The sequence below is a fragment of the Lissotriton vulgaris genome, chromosome 12, assembly GCF_964263255.1.
Source record: "Lissotriton vulgaris chromosome 12, aLisVul1.2, whole genome shotgun sequence".
In the NCBI taxonomy this organism is placed as follows: Eukaryota; Metazoa; Chordata; class Amphibia; order Caudata; family Salamandridae; genus Lissotriton; species Lissotriton vulgaris.
In genome coordinates, this window is record NC_141700.1 from 757,779,018 (window position 1) to 757,799,170 (window position 20,153).

The 20,153-nt window shown below is 46.1% G+C and overlaps 1 protein-coding gene across 1 annotated transcript in view; it reads right to left on the reverse strand.

Annotated features, from left to right (window-relative positions):
- Window positions 1-20,153, reverse strand: part of DNAH2 (dynein axonemal heavy chain 2) — a 2,538,822-nt gene that overhangs the window by 22,076 nt on the left and 2,496,593 nt on the right. Inside the window, exons 84-86 of the mRNA XM_086946066.1 lie at window positions 19,929-20,043; window positions 19,286-19,462; window positions 13,811-13,885 (exon numbers count right to left, since the gene is read on the reverse strand). Of these exons, the coding sequence (XP_086802192.1) occupies window positions 13,811-13,885; window positions 19,286-19,462; window positions 19,929-20,043 (367 nt within the window). The remainder of the gene's footprint in view (window positions 1-13,810; window positions 13,886-19,285; window positions 19,463-19,928; window positions 20,044-20,153) is intronic.

Genomic DNA, 20,153 nt, shown 5'->3' on the forward strand with positions numbered 1-20,153 from the left:
TGTAATACGGAAGGTGGGATAGAAAGGTAAACTCACCAATTACTGGAAGAGGTTCCTCAGGACAGCCTGTCCTACTGCCGCATCATCTTGTTGTAAGGACTCCAAGCAGTAATGCTAGATAAAGGTGTGAACGCTGCTCCAGGTAGCAGCTCTGCAAAAGTCTTTAATCTACACCCCTGCAAAGAGGGCTGTTGAAGATGCCACAGATCTTGTGGAATGTGCTCGAATCCTACCAGTCAGAGGTTTTCCTGCTGCAGTATGTATGTATAGGCATTTATATAGAGCACTACTTACCCGGAGGGTCCCAAGGCGCTTCGACCGCTGCGAAACCCTTCCTGGCTTCCCTGAGAGATGGTCCCTTAATGGGTATCTCCAGGGTGAGACCAAGCATCCCCGGCGGTCTGGTGGGGCCGTTAGTGAAGATGAGGCAAGCTAATGCCCAGAGTTGCCGAGTGTGATCGCTGATCAGAGTGGGCACCGAGGCGAGAGAATTATCGAGTCCGCTGACCCTGGTCCAGAAACCTGCCGCGCCGGGAATCGAACCCTGGTCCCGGGCCGTCCTCTGCTCTCGGGTCTGCCGCCTCTAACCAGTGAGCACTTGGGATCCATCTTGAAATACCCTGTTTGGATAGCGGAAGGCCCTTGCTTGGACCCCCAAAGGCAACAAATAACTGTGAGGATTTCCGAAATCCCTTAGTACGTTCCAAATAGAATTTCAAGCATCGTTGTACATCCAACAAATGCAATGTTCTTTCTGCTGGTGTAGCCGGTTGAGGAAAGAACGCCTTCAGAATGACCGGCTCATTCAAGTGGAAGTCCGAGGGAACCTTAGGCATAAACCTAGGGTTAGTTCTCATGATTACAGTGTTTCTTTTGAATTGGAGGAAAGGTTCTTGGATAGTCAAGGCCTGCAATTCTCCAACACGCCAAGCCGATATGAGAGCGAGGAGGAGAGCTAGTTTCCATGAAAGGAACTTCATGTCAGAACGATGAATTGGTTCGAATGAGCTTTTCATGAGCTGAGAAAGGACTAAATTTAGATGCCAAGTAGGAGGTGGAGGCCTCACTGGTGGATAGACTCTGAACAAGCCCTTAAGAAACTGCTTGACAATCCTGGAAGACCACAAGGAAGGCCCAGACCTAGACCTTCTGTACCTCGAAATCGCCGCCAAATGGACTTTAATTGATGAATGGGCTAGTCCTGACTTAGCCAAGGACAGCAGATAAGGTAGGAGCTGATGAGGCTTTGAAGCAAAAGGATCAATCTTTTCTCTCCTACACCAGCAACAAAATCTTTTCCACTTAAGACGGTAAGTCCTGTTCGTTGAAGGGGCTCTTGCCTGGGAAAGGACTTCCTTAATTTCTCTTGATATGGGAAGATTCATAAACTCTCGCTGCTCAGGAGCCATGCTGTCAGGTATAATGACTGTGGATCTGGGTGCCAAACTTGACCTTCGGACATTGTGAGGAGATCTGGAAGAACCCTCAAAGGAAGAGGAGGAGCTAGCGACAACAGATGGAGTTCCGTGTACCAGAACTGTCTCGGCCACGCCAGGGCTATCAGGATCATCCTGCATGGCTCCACCTTGATGTTCCTGATGAGCCGAGGGATCAGAGGTATGGTGGGAAAGGCGTAGACAAATGTCCTTGACTATGCTATCGAAAGCGCATTCCCCAGAGAACCTCGATGGTGAAATCTGCTTGCGTAAGACCGGCATTTCTTGTTGGTCGGTGTGGCAAAGAGATCCACCTCCGGTCTGCCCCACTGGTTGAAGACCTCCTTCAGAACTCGCTGATTCAATTCCCATTCGTGGCTGACTGAGGATGACCTGCTCAGTCTGTCGGCGTTCTCGTTTAGAACCCCTGGCAAGTGTTCTGCCTTCAGCGATATTCCCTGAAGGATCGCCTATTCCCAGATCTGTTTAGCTTCTTGCGACAATGGACGAAATCTGGTTTCTCATTCCTTGTTCACATAGTGCATGGCCGTGGTGTTGTCCGTCCTGATAAGCACTTGCGAACCTTCCAGGCGAGGAAGAAAAGCTTGCAGAGCCAGTCTTATTGCCCTTAGCTCTAAAAGGTTGATGGGGAGACATTTCTCCTGGGGCGACCAATGACCGCTGACATGCAGGTCTTGCATCACTGCTCCCCAACCCTCCAATGACGCGTCCGTTGTTACTACTTGTGGGGACGGGTCGCTTACAAAGGATAGACCTTGGGACAAGTTGTTTTGATCTATCCACCATAAGGCCGCTTCCCTCATCATTGGAGTGATGGCCACTTTGTCCTCGAATGAACCGTGGACCTGCTTCCACTGGTTGTCTAGTTGTTCCTGCAGAGGACGCATTCTTAGTCTGCAATGAGGAATTAGGGGAATACATGATGAAATCACCCCCAGTAGAGACTTGTAGCGGCGTACTGAAAGACACCATCTTTCTTGTAGGTCCCGAGCCAAGGCCTGCAATTTCTTCCTCCTTTCCAGAGTAGGGAAGTCTCTTGAGAGCTTTGAATCCAGGATGGCTCCCAGGAAACGAGCCTTTCTGGACAGGACCAGGGATGACTTTTCGTTGTTTAGAGTAAGTCCCAGATTTTGAAACAAGTTTGTACACGCCTGAACAGCATCCAGCGCTGCCTCCCTGGACGGAGCTTTTAGCAACCAGTCGTCCAGGAAGGGGAAGACTTGGAAATGGTTCCTTCGCAGAAATGCTGCTACTGGCGCCAGCACCTTTGTAAAAATTCTCGGGGCTGAGCGGAGTCCAAAGGGTAAAACCCTGAACTGAAAATGGCTCTTGGCTACTGTGAATCATAGAAACCTTCTGTGTGCTGGGTGAATCGGAACATGACAGTACGCATCCTCGAGATCGAGCGTGGCCATGAAATCCCCCGGGCCGATAAGCTTCAAGATGTCCTGGAGAGACACCATCCGGAAGGACAGGGAGATGAGATAGGTGTTGAGCTCCCTGAGGTCTAAAATGGGGCGCCATTTCTCTAGCATCTTCCTTACCAGGAAGAACCTGGAATAGAATCCTTGTCCCTTCCGGAGCATCTGTTGGACCTCGAGCCGAAGGAGACACTGGTGTTTCGATGGAATGGCTGCCGGGGACTTCTGTGGAGGGACTTGCGTAAATTCCAAGGTATGCCCTTTCCGAATGATGTTGAGCACCCAACGGTCCGATGTTATCCTGGACGAGTTTTGAAGGTATTTGGTTACCCTGCCTCCAACTGATGATCTCTTGGAGGAGGGTCCAGTAGGAAGAGCCAGGAGGCCGCTATTGGCGCTTGGATGAATCTCGTCCTCGTCCAGCCTGTTTCCCCTTGGCCCTGTCTCTGCTGATAAGGCTGACGGTATAGCTGGGAACCTGAGCCAGTGGAGGAATATCGCTGCTGTTGATAGGACCCCCTGTAATTATTACCTCTGCCTCTGGATCCCTTAAAAGGAGACTTGCGGTATTGAAGGGTCCCCAAGGACCTGGCAGTCTCCGTGTCCTTTTTTATTTCCTGAAGAGTGTCCTCAATCAGTTTCCCGAAAAATGCTTCACCATCAAAGGGAAGATCTAGGACCTTGTTTTGGATCTCCTGCCAAAACCAAGTAGCCTTCAGCCATCCTTGGCGACGGAGGACTGCCGCCCCAGCCAAGGAACGAAACGCTGTTGTGGCAATGTCCATTGCACAGTCAATGATCTCCATTGACGTAGCTTCTCCCTCCTGCAAGATCTTTTTTTGCCTCTGATGTTGACTCCGGAGGTAGCTGGTCTAGGTACGGGGCGACATCACACCAAAGCTGGCGGTCGTATCTACCCAAGATCGCCAGGGCATTTGCAGCTCGCACTAGAAGACTCGCCATCGGTGAGAATCTTTTCCCCGCATTATCCAATCTCCGCCCTTCCTTGTCCGGAGGAGTTGTTAAGGGGGCAGAGGGGTTACTGGATTTCCTCTGCGCTGCCTGTGAGATAACTGAATCTGGTCTTGGATGACCCGTCAAGGCCACCGGTCCATCGTCGGGTGCCCTGTACTTCTTATCCAGATGCGGTAGGACAGGGACCACCGTCGCTGGGTTCTTCATAGCCTTTATGCCCTCCTTCCACAGATGATCTACAATAGGAATTGACCTAGTTGTTTTCCTAAAGGGTTCCTTGAAATCATATAGGAAACAATCCATAGCCACAGCAGGCATTGCCAATTTGAACCTGCCAGCTGCTCTTTCCATCAGCAGATGGAAACCTCCAATGTCCGCTGGCGGGGAATCAACTGGAACCGGAACTGGTGATGAGGGATCCGGAATGATATATTCGTCATATTCAGTAGTATGAAGATAGTCATGATCCGATTGTTGATCCTCATCCGAGGAATCATCATGGGCATCTGCCAGCCCGGCGGAATCCTGTGGAAAAGTTGTTTGAGGCTGAGGAGAAACCTGAGCAGGTAAACCTGGCATCACCGTTGAGGCAGAAATCACTGCAGGCGCAGCAGGCGCCGCCGGGACCAGAATTGGCCTATTCGCCTTAGATTTGTAGTCCTGCAGCATCTTATGCAGATCCTGAAGAAAAGAAGATGGAACTGTAACCATATCCTGCCCAGAATGGTGTTGGGACTGGGCCGTATAATGATGATGATCATCCTCTTGGTCGTATTCTCCTTCAGTATCCGTCTCCTGGCATTTGACCAGAAGTTGAGAGGGACTATTGGCATAGCTGTACGAGTCCTGGTCATCCTCCTCTGACTCCCCTTACTGAAAGAGCAAGGTTGGTAGCAGGGGGTCACTTTCCTCGGAGAAGTCATCTCTGGTGTAATTCTTGTTAAAGAAATCGTAATTCTCTTTTCAGAGGACAATATCGTCGACGGTTCCGTTGTCGCCGGTTGTACACACGTCGACGAGATCGGGGTCGTCGATGTCGTCGACGATGAAACTGTCGACGCTCCAGCTGTCATCATTGTCAAAGTCGTCGTCGTCGATGCCCTCGTCGACGAGACCGTCGTCGTTGACCTCGTCGTCATTATCGTCGGCGACGCTGTAACCTTCGTCGTCGGCGCCTTCGTTATCGACACCGTCGTCGGCAAACCTCCCGTCGACGCTGATGGACCTGCCGTCGACGCTTCACGCTTCTTTCATAGACGACGGTTCCTTCGTTGACGAATCCCCCGTCGACGATATCAATTTTGATTTCTTCGTCGACGGAACTTCCGCTGTCGACGTCTTCGTCATCGAGGACTTAGAATTTCTCTCAGAAGACTGGGAAGAAGGTTTCTTGAAGGCTGAGGCAGTCTTCTCAGCCTTGGAAGGCGTAGCTGGTCCTACCCTCTCCTTTTCACCTCGGTGAGGAGATGTGCTGGGACCCTGGCTCTCAGACTCACTGGGGGTCTTTTTTGAGGCCTTATTAGATCGCTCCACAGAAGGAGAAGGCGAACCTCTACCCCTCTTCACTGACCTTCTTGAGGAAGACATCGACGCTGCATCCTCACTGTCACTAGAGACAGTATCCTTCCTGGATTTCTGCTTCTGGAGCCATGTCAAAAGTCTACCCTCATGGTCCCGGAGGGTCTTGGTGGAAAAGGTGCGACAGATCTTACAGTCCGCAGCCTTGTGGTCAGGATAGAGGCAATAGATGCAGTCTTTGTGCTTATCCTCCACAAAAAGCCTTTTCTTGCCACAGGTGGAACATGGCTTGAAAAGGGCCTTTTTCTTCTCCATGTCAGACATCCTGGAAGGCAGCTAACAATCCTGAAGAGAATCTGAAAAGATTCTGAAGAAAAAATACTGAAGAAATTCCTTGAAGAGTAGAAGTTGAGCAGAGCTCAAAGGAGACTCCCTAAGCACAACATGCGGTAGAAAATCTGAGGCTCTGAGGTTCCTTCGGGAGAGTTCTAAGGGGTGAGGCACTTCTGATTGGCTGATGCTAAGTTTGGTCTCTTTTACAAAAAGAGGGTGATATGCTACAATAGGGAATGAGGCCCAGGCCTTTTTCCTTTCTCTTTTGTACCTACAGCTATGGTATTTTTGTTACCGAGACTCCCATTCCGACGACAGGGAATGATACAAAAGCATGGGAATCTATGAAAGTTCCAATACTGGGGTAACCTAAGTCACTGCGATCCAGGATAGATGCTAAAACATCTAGATCATAGCCCAATTGTCCTGGACTCGTTGATCCTGAAGGCAGGCCCGAAAGTGCACCGTACCCAGAAAGGCAACCTCTGATAAAAGGGAACCTCTGCGAAGGAGTCAGGTGTGATTTTGGCACATTGGTTGTGAACCCTAGCAACGTGAGAAAAGAAAAGACTAGACAGTGGAACCCTATAGAACACAGCTCCTGACACACTATCCCTAATTTAATATGTTTCTCTATTAGGGATATCCAGAGATCTGTGTGCACACTGTCAACGCACCCACTGCCACAATGCGATCCAATACAGGAGTATCACAATTGAAACAAAAGCAAAGGTGCCCCACAAAACAAGGAAAAATATTCAATCCGTGTCCAAATATATTCTTCAAAAGTTCTTCTTTTATTCTAACAAAGTTAAAACAATGATCTTGTTGACTTTGAGCAGCCGACGCGTTTCGTCCATACACATGGACTTCTTCAGGGCATGAATGTAAGATATGCAGTAAAGTGTGGTAATCAAGCCAAATGGTTGTATATTCTGCTGGTGCGGTAGGGTCTATTTTCTGTTGTTTTTTAGAGCAGCTCACCTATGTTTGGGCGAAAATAGGTTTATAGGTCAGTTGGATTTAAGCCATCATAGTTACATGTAATGATAAAAACACCCAGAGAGCGCTTCTGAATCAAGCGTGTTAAGGACCCTTGGTACAGGTAAAGTTTGCACGCTAAAGAAAAAGTCGTGATGAATCTGGGTCCTCCCAATTAAGTGTAGGCCCAGACAAATGGCTGTAAGTTGGTGCCGGTCTTAATAAACCGCGTAAAGAGAGCGTCTCCCGTTGATTCCGGTCAAAGCGAACTGACGTGAGGTTTGCTGTCAGCTGGAGGTGGTTCACAACGGACTGTGGAGACCCCACCTTCAACAGCCATTCGTCAAGGTAAGGGAAGACTGGTTCTTCCAATCTCTGAAGGTATGCTGTGCCCACTGCCATCAATTTCGTGAACATCCAAGGGGCACCAGTGAGGCCAAAGTGGATACTTAGATGTTGCCCACAGTTATCGAACTGCTCTTTTGACTTTCAGATATATTTTCTTTTGTTAACATAATAATGGAGAGTTTTTTTTAACTCAAGTGTGTGGGAGAGCTCTTTTCATTTGACAGGTGAATTTTGGAAGTACACGGATAGTGATAGAGAAATATAGCTCTTTTAACATCAAATCACTGGGAAACATGGTTTCGGATAGAAGATGGATAGTGCCTGGGAAATATAATGCCTTTTTTTCTTAGAACCAAACAATGAAAATTCGCAGATTTCCAGGAAAGCAGCTGAATGGAAGGTATATGCTTGGGCTTCAAAGGCGTAGCTATCAACTCATATAGAACAGTATTCAACTCCAATGGAGGAGATGATGTTCTAAACCAGGGGAAAGCTCTTTGTAAGGCACTCCAAGAAAAAAAGAAAACCAAAAGGGTTTTTGATCAAGTGTAAATTGATACATTACAATTGAAATCAATGTTTGGCTAGGAAGATAAGATATGGTAATAGAAACATCAAAAGCAGCTTCCTCTGGAAACTAGGAATCAGGAGAATAGAAGGACTTGCATATTATGGGGAATAGTCCCATCTAAATTGAAAAATGTCCTCTAGATCACTCTGCAGATGTACCGCACCATCTTCGAAATCAGACGTGCCTTATTGCCAGCAAGAGGACTCAGGTCTTCAGGCAATGCATTTAGGAAGCCTACCAAGTGGTTGCCAATCGGACAGAATCTGTGAGCCTGAGCCAAGCTCACAATCTTATAGCTTCTAAGCAGTGAAGATGTGATCCCACACCACCTTGCTTATTGACATACTACACTGCAGTGGTATTAAATGTAGGAATTTGGACAAACAACTAATGAAGGGCAGGAAAATCTTCAGTAACAAGCATATTGCCTGCAACTTGAAAAGATTGATATGGAACCTCTGCTCTGCTGAAGATCAAAGTAATCTGTTCCCCAGATCCTCGAGATGTGCACCCCACCCAAATGTGGAGGTGCCTCCAGGGTGATCTAAACATTGTCAGCCTGTGTGCTTCGATGATGAAACCACTGAAGGTAGGGACTGATGGGAGTAAATTTGCCAGCAAACGTGAGTGACTAGAGGGATGCATGAAGGGCTGTCAGGGCCAGGAGAAGAGATCCCTCTCGAAATATATGAATCATATTGTGAATCTTTCAAATTCTCTGGGAAGATGGAAAGGCCGGGAGTGATGTCTTGTCCAACACTGCACCGATGAAAGGAAAATGCTCTGGGGCTGAAAATGAAACTTGGGTATATTGATGGAAAACCCCACGTCAAACAGCAGGATTGCTGTGGGATTCAGATGGTACAAGGCCAGATGCAGCAAGAATGCCATTAACAGCCAATTTTTAAGCTACAAGAATACTGATATCCCTGTCCTGCAAAGAGGTGCCTTAACCGCCGCCATCACGTGGGTGAAAACACAAGGAACCAATGGAGATCCGATGGGAGGACTGTGAAATGGTAACGATTAGAGAGCTTGCCACACATCAAAAGAATTGGAAAATGAAAATACATGCCCTGCAAGTTGTGGGATACCATTTAATCTTGTAGTTCCAGAGACAACAAGACCTTTGCGAGGGACAATATCTTGAATTTCTCTTGTGGAGAAATGTATTCATGATACGGAGGTTGAGAATGGGACGAAGTCCACCGACCTTCTTGAACACACGGAAACTGGAGGCGTAAAAGCCCTGTACAATTGCTTGTTCTGGCACTAACGTCGCAGTTCCTTTATTCAAAAGGGATCAAATCTCCTGTTGAAAGATACAAAGGTGGTGATCTGAGTAGGCTGAAAGAATGGCAGGGATAAAGGGTGGGGGGAGGGGCTCCAAAAAGGTAGGGCATAACCCTTTTGTATGATTTGCAGGACTCACCAGTCCGTTGGGACGGCTTGGCAAGCTTTGAAGGGGAGTGAACCATTTCCCCCACAGGCCATGTGTGATTCCTTGAGGGGAAAGAAAAAAGCTTTTGTGGGTGGACTGGGAGAGGAGAAGGAGGATTAGAGCAAATGCTGACCTTGCCAACCCTTAGTTCTGCCATGCCCCTATACTGTCACAGAAATTGGTTGGGTTTCTGGCGGACTGGTAAAGAGGGCTGATACTAGAGAATAGACCATTATACACAGTGAAAACAGTTCCCTATTTTGGTTTTGTGCTGTGCCAGTACATAATATGCCAGAAAACGGTCCAAGGAAGCTTGTTTCCGGGCCAGGGAAGGCATGGCTTGGCAGTCCGGGCTGGACTGTTCCCATGAGGCACAGGGTCAGTCTGATTTGCATATGGCCATGTCTGAACTGGGGTGGCAGAGAGGGCTAAAGAACAGTGATGGATTAAACCCAGATCTTTTGACTAGGTGTGAGTGTTTGATTGGTTCAGATGCTCTGTCCATCACCACCCCCATTTGTACCGCTTTGTTCGCCCTAAGTTGGCAGGGTATGCTCAGACATGAGTCCCTTGCTCAATTTGCCCCTGGATTCAAGCAAGCTGGCTGAAGACGGCTGAAATGTCCCAGAAACCGGTCCTAGGAAGCTTGTTTCCAGTTCAGGGAAGGCATGGCTTGGCAGTTCATGCTGGACTGTTCCCATGAGGCACAGGGTCAGACTGATTTGCATATGGCCATGTCTGAACTTGGGTGGCAGAGTGGGCTAAAGAACGGTGATGGATTAAACCCAGATCCTTTTACTGAGTGTGAGTGTTTGATTGGTTCGGATGCTCCATCCATCACCACCCCCTTTTGTACAGCTTTGTACATAATATGGGGACATTTGCAAAGCTAATGAGACCATAGTTTATGCAAGCAGAAGGGGATGTATTCTGATGTGCCTCAAGGTATGACTAGGAAACTGGCTCTGTATATACTATACGAAAGTAAGGTATAGTGTGCACAGAGTCCACGGAGCCCTAGAGGTTTACAGAGGCTTAGGTAGATAATACCAAAATGCTGTGTGGTCAAGCAGTTTAGTCTTATCAGAGGGTAGTGTGAATGCATTTGTTGTACATACTCATACAAGACAGGAACACACTCAATGACTAACTGCAGCCCAATGTTTTGCAAAAATATTACTTTAGTTACTTTTATTGTAGGAACCAAGTTAAACTCAGTTACAGGAAAGTAGACTTTTCTGGGAGGTAATACTTTCAACAGGCAGTGAAAATACTTTACAGTCTTGGAAATTCTTTTGTACTTGTCAATCAAAAACAGTAACACTGGGTACTTGAAAAAATATATAGTTGTATGCAACAGATAGAATGCAATGTAATCCTAAGGAAGGAGAACAGGGTGAAGCATCAGCATGTAAGTACATAACTTACTTTTCCAGTCTTTGGGGGTTTAGACCAGCACTGGGCAAGGGTCAGTTTAAGGTAGATACTGCACCACCAGTGGCACTGTAGCAGCCTGGTGCAGAGTTTGCAGAGTCCAAGGTTAGTCAATGGAGACTGAGGCCTCATAAGGCGGAGCGGGATTCAGTATCTACACCCCGACGGTTGATACCAGCAATCGTGTTTGCTCTTGCGGTCAGCGAAGAGCAATAGAGATGGATGGGATTCAGTAAACTCCAACACTGGTACAGTTGCGGTCGTCGTTAGTGGGTCACTGTAGATCAAGGGTAGGCATCACCAGCCCAGCAGTCACGGTCATAGGGATGGAAATGCGCTGGGGATGGAGGATTTCTGTCGATGTTGGGTTGTTCGGAGAGGCAGGAGGAGGCCGACAGGGCAAGTTCAAGGAGGGTACATGCTCTGTGGAACAGGGCTGCGAACAGCTTGGGTCGTTGAGCCGAGAGGATCCATCTGAGTCATGGAGGCTGTCCAGTAGCAGTGCTTTCTTCTGGCAGGGCAGAGAAGCGTCAACACTAGTGTCGGTCCTCTTGCGTTGTATTCTTGGGGTTCTTTTGTAGAAGTGAGTCGTGTCGACTCGAGTCGGTCTTCAACTACTGCGGTTTTTGTGCTGGAGGGTGCCGGGACTAAAGCCTCTAGCCCAAAAAGAGTTTCTTGGGGATTGGTTGAAGGCTAGAAGGTCACTGGAGTTTCTTGGAGGCCTTGCAGTGTTTATGGAAGGACAGCAGGTCCAGTTGTCAAACCGGCAACAGTTGGCGGAGTTCTTTCTGCAGTGGTTCAGTTCCTGGTCCGGCAGAGGAATTATTCTTTGGTCTGTCGTATCTGAGGAACAAGGTTCGGGGGAGCACTTAAATACTACATTTAAGGGCGTTGTATGGTCGGGGGCAGTAGCTGATGGCTACTGTCTTCTAGGGTGCCTACACCTTTTGGGTTCCGCCTTCCTTTGGCGGGAGGGGCACATCCCTGTTCCTCTTGGGCCTAACTCTCCAATTCAAGATGGCAAATTTCTAAGAGAGGGGTTCACCTCAGCTTCTGACAACCCTAGGGGTGCGCCAGGCTTAAGTGGACACTCCTACTCGGCTTACTAATTTTCCAGCCTGTCCTGCTACCAAAAGTGGGGCTTGAACAGGGGAGCGGGCATCTCCACTAGTTGGAGTTGCCCAATCAGCCCCGATGAGGTCAGAAACCTGTCTGGTGGTGGCTGGCTATTGGGGACCAGTCAGCAAATACACTAGAAGTTGGCCATTTTTCAGGGGGCATCTTTAAGAGCCATTTAAGTGCATTTTATAATATATCCAACACTGGCATCCGTATGGGTTTATTATGCTGAACCAAACTTCTCAGCTTTCAGTAAAGCCATCATGGAGCTGTGGAGTTTGAAATGTCAGACTATTGGGGACCAGTCAGCAAATATACTAGAAGTTGGCCATTTTTTCAGGTGGCATCTTTAAGAGCCATTTAAGTGCATTTTATAATATATACAACACTGGCATCAGTGTGGGTTTATTATGCTGAACCAATCTTCTCAGCTTTCAGTAAAGCCATCATGGAGATGTGGAGTTTGAAATGTCAGACTCTCAGCCCATGTGCTCAATTAGGCTTCACTGCACTTACAATGTCTGTAAATGGCACAGAGACTGTAGGGGCATATTCCTCCTGCAGCTATACCCTCACCTGTAGGATGGTGCACTCTGTTTTAGGGATGTGAGGCCTGCTAGAGGGGTGACGTCCCTTTGCCTAAGGTAGTGTTGGTGGTCATGGCACACAGGGATGTGTGCTATGTCGACTCTTCGGTTTGGTCTTCACCAAAAACACACCGTCTGCAATGGCAGTGGGTGGGTGTTAATGTGAAGGGTCTCTGAGGGTGGCATCGTACATGCTGCAGTCCCCAGACACCCTCTCTGGTCACAGGGCCTTTGGTACCAGGAGTACATTTACAAGGGACTCAAATGTAGCACAGAGGTGTGCCAATTGTGGAAACCAAGGTACAGTGATGGGAAAGAAGAAAGATGCTGGGGTCTGGTTAGCATGTCCCAACACACACTCACAATTTAGCATCAGTTATCACGCAAACCTTTAGGTGGTAATATGCTACCAGTATATAATGCCAAGAGTCTGCAAATGGCTGTATCTGGGGCTAGCGCTACAGGTTTGTGGATCACGCCTCTCTGCAAAGGGAGAAAAACTGATTTCTTAGGTGTCCGTCTGATCTTCCTCAGCCATTTCAGCCTTTTCCACGAAAGAGGAAGTGGGCTTGAAGTATATGGAAGACTAGGCTAAACTAAAACTTCAGATACTTAGGTGTTCCATTTGGTGCAACCCTTCAAAATACCTAAACCTCTCCGACTGACTCGCCCTTGAGAATTTCTATAACATTCCATGGATTAGGTGCTGTTTGCAATGAACTGAATTAGTCACAATATTTATTTTAAGTGTTAAGGAAAGGAATGCTGATTAGATTAATGGTGGTCAAAACCTGCCATTTCTCCAAAAATTTGGCTGTTATGATTGTATGTATATATGTATGTGAAAGGCACTGTAGCTGTTCTCATCATGGTTCCATTCCCCTTAGTGATGTGACTTCTAAAAAGACAAGTAGGCATTTGCTATTCTTTTGTAGTTCATCTTCTTCAAGCACATATCGTAGCAAAGCTGAGAGACTTCTATATTAATTAGACATTGTAGATCAGTTTTTCTTTATCTTCACCTGTTTCCATTGCCAGTGGTGTACCATGCGATGGGAAAATGTTTAACGCTGCTAGATCAGGATATGAGGATAGGGGATACACGTTTGCTCTTAAATGTATCATTTACATAATGAATTTTAAAGCAGCTACACTGCTTTTCTTATTTTGTGTAAGGATAAGTTTGAACCAACAAAAGGCCCTGACATTAATTGACTATATTCCGAAGGATTCTTTGAGAATTTTGATAAAATGTGCCTATTTATTATTCTTTATGTTTCAGATGTTTTTAGGTGTTGTAATATGAACTGATGAATAAAGATTATTTTTTGGTTTCTTTATCAAACTGCAATAAATCTTACCTGAATCAATGAAAACCCCATGATGGAGAACGTTTTCTTCTAAAATAATCAACACTGTTAATGTGTAAGTTACAAATGTTTATCTCCAGTGAACCCATGAAGCCCTTAGCCACTAGATGGCAAAACAGCTTAGAACACAAACAATCTCACAGATAAGAGAACTTCCCACTGAAAAAACAGAACCACAAATGCAAGATCACCAATTCAATGTACACGTCACACAAAACATCAGCTTTCCTGCCTTGTTTTATTAATTCCACTTACTTTAGGTTTATACAGTAGATTAACATCATCTGAGGTAGAGACGATGAATTCCCAGGAGAGGGTGTCAACAGATATCTGAAACAGATTTCAGTAATATCATTTCCTGTGCTTTCAAACATTACAATAGCATAACAGAAGCAAGAACCATAGGGAATGATGATAAGGATATGGTAGTTACTTTAGGATATTGAGTAAATTGGCACACATTCTGCAACCCCCCTCATTGTAGGAAGGATTTAAAAAAGACATCAGACATGGAACAGTGCACCATACAGGGTTTATCCAAATGTCAAAAGTGTCTCAATTTAGTGCAAGATGATGTATTATTAATGACATGTTATGCAGTTCAATGTTCATTAAAGAAATATATTTTCAGAGGTTGTACTTTTTATCCAAAAACATTGGTTTTACAGTTTTGAAAAGTCCAGCTGATACAAAGAAAAAAAATACTGCTGTTTTGCTTTTTGAAAATTCTCAACCACATTTTTTTTTTTGCAGAGTTTTATATAGCGCAAACTTGACCCAAATCGGGTATCAGAGCGCTTTACATAGCAATAGTTACGTGACATGAGGACACACATTAATTTTTGCTAGGCACGGTGAGATTAAGTGATTTGCCCAAAATCACCAGATGTTCAGCTTCATTGCTGAGACTCGAACCCAGTTCCCATAGATTTGAGGTCGACCACCCTAGCCGTTAGGCCAACTCCTCTCCCCATTTAGCATTCTGCTCTTGTTAAATCAACTACAATTAACAGAGCACACCGAGCTGCTTCGAGATACTCTAATTAATCTGGGTCAGTTAGATTCTTACACCCAAGGATTCAGAGCAGGAAAATTGGGATCTGGTGATCCAGTGAACATAGGAGGAACGTATGTGGGATGTGCTTTAGGATCAATTTGGAGGATCAATGGGGAGGTGTCTAGGCTACTGGCATCTGCCAGATCCTTATACCAAGAGCCCTCAGGATCTTCTGGTTGATAGCCATAAGCGTCTGCAGACCCTTCCCACTCATTACTCAATCAAAGCCTGTCACAGTAATAATGCTCTGGCTCCGATATAAGGAGTCAAGTCAAGTCAAGTCAAAGATACTTTATTCGACAAATCAATGCCATAAAAGTGAACATCTAGGAGGAAACGTTTCATCGAAAAAACATTACTTTACTAATGACAATTAAAATTTAAGGTGTTGTAAACCTAAAAATAAAGTTAAAATTATTGGATAGAGCAGAGGGTTTCATATAAAGTGCATAGTGTCAAATTCATATTACTATATACAATAAGAAGACAAGTTAACATTCCTGGCTGGGGCAGATGATAACATATAAAATATCGGATACTAAATGATGGAGTACAAAAAATATATATATATAAGGAGTCTGTTTACGGTTGGTTCCCCCCACACCGGCTTCGGGCCATGCCTGTACAGCTCCATATCAGAGGCGATGATGATGATGATGGTGGCGCCACCACAGGGCGTCATCCTGGGGTGGGAGATGGGGAAGGTCGAGGTCGATCAACCAGGGCTGCTGTAGTTCCATTAATGGATCCTTGGGGCCCGACTGGCATTGAGTGCGCACCCGCCGACAGAAGACCAGTAGGTTCCCCTCCCAGACCTGAGGGGCCTGAGGGAGCACTAGAAGGGTTTGGCTGCCTCAAGACGAGGTGCATAGCCTCATAAAATTCTTTCAGCTGGGCGGGGGTCACTTTAACTCACAGAAACTCTAGGAGGTGCGGAAAAGGCCCATGTGCAAGCTCCACCACAGAGCTAGGCCTCGGGTGACGATGGCACTGCGACTTCTCCGAAGACGCGAGCAGCTAAGTCGAAGAGGCTGGGAATTAGCTCCAACTTCATCCAGCGAATCCGATTGTTCTACACCCAACCCACTGCGTGACTGAAAGTGAATGGTTTGCTGTCTGACCCATTCCCGATAACATGTTACACTATGCAGGGTGCCACCTTTCACCTCTGCTATTTGCGGTGGTCATGGAGCCACTAGCTGCCAGACTGCACCTGCATCATACAGCAAGGGGTTGGGATTCACAGACATGTGTTTAATAATATCAATTTATGCAGATGATATCACCCTATATGTATGAGCACCTGAAGAGAACCTAAACCCTGCGCTGAGGGAGGCCCTCCAATTTGGAGGCATGGCTGGAATAAATGTCAATTGGGCTAAATCAATGCTTCTTCTTCTCCTGACTGCCACCCCACTTAAAATGGAGTTGGACTTCCCACTAACCTGGGCTGAGGGCCGGGTTAAGTATTTATGGATTTGGCTTAGCAGAGGTAAGCAGGAGATCTGGTGCATGAATTATGGCTGGCAGATGGAGTGGTTGGAAGGCAGGATATCCACCTGGTCCAGACTACCATTATACATCGCTGGAAGAATAGCCATAGCCAAAATGATAATACTACCCAAATGATTATACTTATTTGCAAACATACCATTACTGCTCACACAAGCATTCTTCAAGAAACTCCGATCCCTGATGGTGACCCACAAGGGCAGGTAAACAGCCACGTTCAACCTGGGAACTCTTGACATTGCCACTCTCGCAGGGAGGTAGGGGGCGCTGGATTTTGAACTATATGCGTTATGTGTTCAAGCTCCATACCCACAATACTGGGTCCAGCCAAATCCGTTTCAGCCTCATGTAGCAGTGAAGAGGGGCGTCACTGCCCCCATACCGCTGCAGGTTTCCATATACTAAACCTATCAGAGACCTATCAAAAACCGATCAGTCCCTCCCTCGCCCACCTGTGGTGGGCGAGGGAGGGACTAAGGAGACGTGCAAACATCCCGTCACTCTATGCGCCTTCAACACCACTTGCATATCACCTGCTCATTCCCTCTCTATATGACAACTGAGCCATACAACACGCTCATCAAATGGGCCTAACTATCCTTGGTGATCTCTACTAAGACAATTCATTCCTAGTCCGTCCACTTGGCCCTGGTGGATCCTAGGCACCCATTCTGGAACTACTCTTATATTATCACCTCAAAGCAACATGCAGACAATTGCACACCTACTTTGCAACTGCACCAGCCGTCTTGACAGCACTAGAAAATGTATTAACCAACCCATCGCCTTGGAAACTAATCACGCGTCCCTACAACATCACACATGCTACCTAGCCGGTCACAACGGCTAGAGCATTAGAGCAATGGCGTACAGAACTGGACCCGCCCCCACAGATGAACAATGACTTATTGCTGCCAAGCTCAAATATTTCTCCCCTAATCATAGACTGCAACTCCTACATTTTAAATTTCTCCATCAACTGTACCGCACACCCCTACAAATACATAAAATGGGACTGAGGTTTGCCGGAAACGCAAACATGCACCCACAACATTCCTACACAACTCCCTGTCTGCTAGCCCAGACGCACACATGACGCGCCAAGCCATTAGGTCGTCCTGCAGCTTCTCATCCCTTTGAGTAAGTTGCATGTGGGTTTCCTCAGCCAGGGACCACTCGCGGACATCTCTAAGACAAGATCATGTTCACGCTAGATAAAACTTTATAAAATATTTTTTTTTTTGTGGGTACTTCCGGGGCCCTCTGTCCCATCCAAGTTATCGCCACCCTGCGCCTGGCTATCACCAACATTAACTGTAGGAGTTTATACAATACTTTCTTTTTCTTGGGTTTCCGGACTAATCGAGCAAGCAATGCAGGGGTTCGAGTACCATCCTATGCATTCCACCACCCCCGCCCAGAATAGCCTGACCAAAGGACAGTACCATGCTAAGTGTAGGAAGCCCGCTTTCACAGTGGCACATCTAGGGTAACCTTCTCCCCTATCCCCAGAGATGCGCTTTAGGGATACCGGGGTTAGGTAGGTGAGGTGTAAAAAATTGAAGTGCATCAGTTTAAACCTTGCGTTGCAAGAGACTGTGCGTGTGAGGGAGCCTATGCGAGCCCATTGTCCCTGTTCCAGCAGGGCGTCAAGAAAGCCCAGACATGGAGTCCAAACATAGTATGGGGTTGCCCACGAGCTGAGAAGCAAAGTCATATCGCAAACCCATCAGGGCAGAGAACTGCTCGAGTATCTGTTCACTGTACTAGCTATCAATAATGCGCCTACCTGTTTATTGTAGTATCGAATGCTGCACCAACGGCATGTATATTGTAATTTTATATATTTTGTGCTCTTTTGCAAAAAGGATCCTTTAGGTTATGGTCTGTTGTAACTATGTAATATGCCTTGCAGTACTGAATGCTATTGTTTTTGTTTTAATGATATGGCATGAAAGGCATATATGTATGTCAAAAAAACTAAAATAAAATAAAAAAGAATCTAAAAAAGAAAAGCTGTGCCTTCACCCCCTCTCTCTTCAGTGTCAATGGTTGCACCCTTCAGTTCAGGAATGCATACAATACACTTCCATCGTCCAGGGACACTGTATCACAACCATGATGTTTCAAGTAAAACCAGGGAGAATCCGAAATGAATCCTGTCAGTCTCCGATGTCTCACACTCATATCCACGGAGTCTTGCTACCATGTAAGCTTTAGACAACATCACTTCACATGCTCATAGTATGTCAGTGCTACTGTCTAAGTGTCTCATACAAGAGAGATCTTATACAATTAGGGGTAATAGGCTCCAAAGCAGTCTAAAATGTAGAAAAAGGTCTGTTCAGTGCTAGAATTCTAAAAATGAGATGCTGTCACCGCTGCTTAATGTCAGCAGCCCTGGACACAGACAGTAGTCCTGCCTTAGTTAGATGTCTCAGAACCAGGCTGTGAACCCTATTGACAAAAGTACTGACCTAGGCCACAGGGTGCACACTGGAATTACATGTGATCTGGGTCACCAAAAGTCAGAATACCAGATATCACATGCTGCTGGGTCACTCAGGGGAGGTGTACACTGCTGTTTACCATGCAGGGTATATGCCCATCTCAAAAGCCTTTTACCTGAATGTAAGATTGAGAAAAATAAATATTTCAATGTCATATTAAAAAAGGAAGGCCGACCACTGCATGGAACAAATGTTTATCTTTAAGTACCAAATTAGCCAGTCATTCCACCTCTGTGTTTCGTTCAACCAGAAGTGTCACATTTTGATCATATCAAACATTAATTTAGCAGTGTTGATTTTGACTTGGGTTCAAAGAATGGCTCAGCCAAGCGGAAACGGTTTTTGCTAAAGAGCACTATGAACATATTTGAGATGACTGCATATTCAGTGTTCACACATCACGTGTAAATCTACTGATACTGAGGCGTCTATGAGCCTAGTGTAACTTTCTAAAGATATCCGATATTATTCCCTTTGTTTCAGTCTCTAGTATCCGTGGGCACAATATATATGTTGTGAAAAACATTCACTCCGAAATATAAATAGCCCTTTACCTACCACAACTGTACCTCAACTCCATTTCAAACAGGTCGTATCAATCATATTGTTATATCATCCACTCAGACAAGTTCTCCCCTGCTTTGTACGTACTGCATTTTGTCGGGCGGACATCTGTAGAACCGCAGTGAGGAACCCAGTGGGGAAGGTGAATGCTGATAGCCAGAAGATGTGTGGAGGATGAGCGATCTCTGCCCACTTTGCAAACTGGTCAACTCGCTCTCTTAGGTCTCTGGTCCAGGATGCTAGGAGCTTATTGGAAGGGTAAGCCTGCACAAAAAAGCAAACTGATTAATGAAAAAGGAAATGTCATTTTTTAGGTTAATTATATGGCTTGTCGAATATTAGTATTTACCCTCCCACCCTGGCTGCTGTTGTCATTCCACAGTGAACAGAACTGATTGCTAACAATCTCCACAGTGAGCTCACTATGGGTCACCTCTACTTCACACCAACACTTGACTTGTTCTATTCTTCTTATGAGTTATCACATATCACATGCTACCTCAACTCCTGCTGGTCCATAATCTGTCCATGGAACATTTGGTACTGCTTCACTTAAGTTTTCCAATTGAACCCAATATCCTGCCTCTTCTCACATTTCTCAACCTTTGTAACTAGGTGTTGATCAACTAGGTACTGTCATACTCACTTAACAACAATGCTTTGCTGTCTACCTCAACTTGATGCCTTTGCTGGCTAGGGAGAGTCGCAGAATCATGAATTGTCAGCTTACCTTTGCCCATAGTGGAGGCACACGAGCATCAAAGATACACTGAAATGTTTCTTCCAGACTGGTGGACATGACAACAAGCCCTTGAATTCCCTTTTCCAGCTCAATCAATGAGGACCTGGAAAAGAAAATCATTTGATAGAGCAGTTAGCGTACACCTGAGTGCTGTAAAGAAGAAACTGCAAGAGAACAAATACAAGCCAAAGAACTATAAATGTATACATTCAG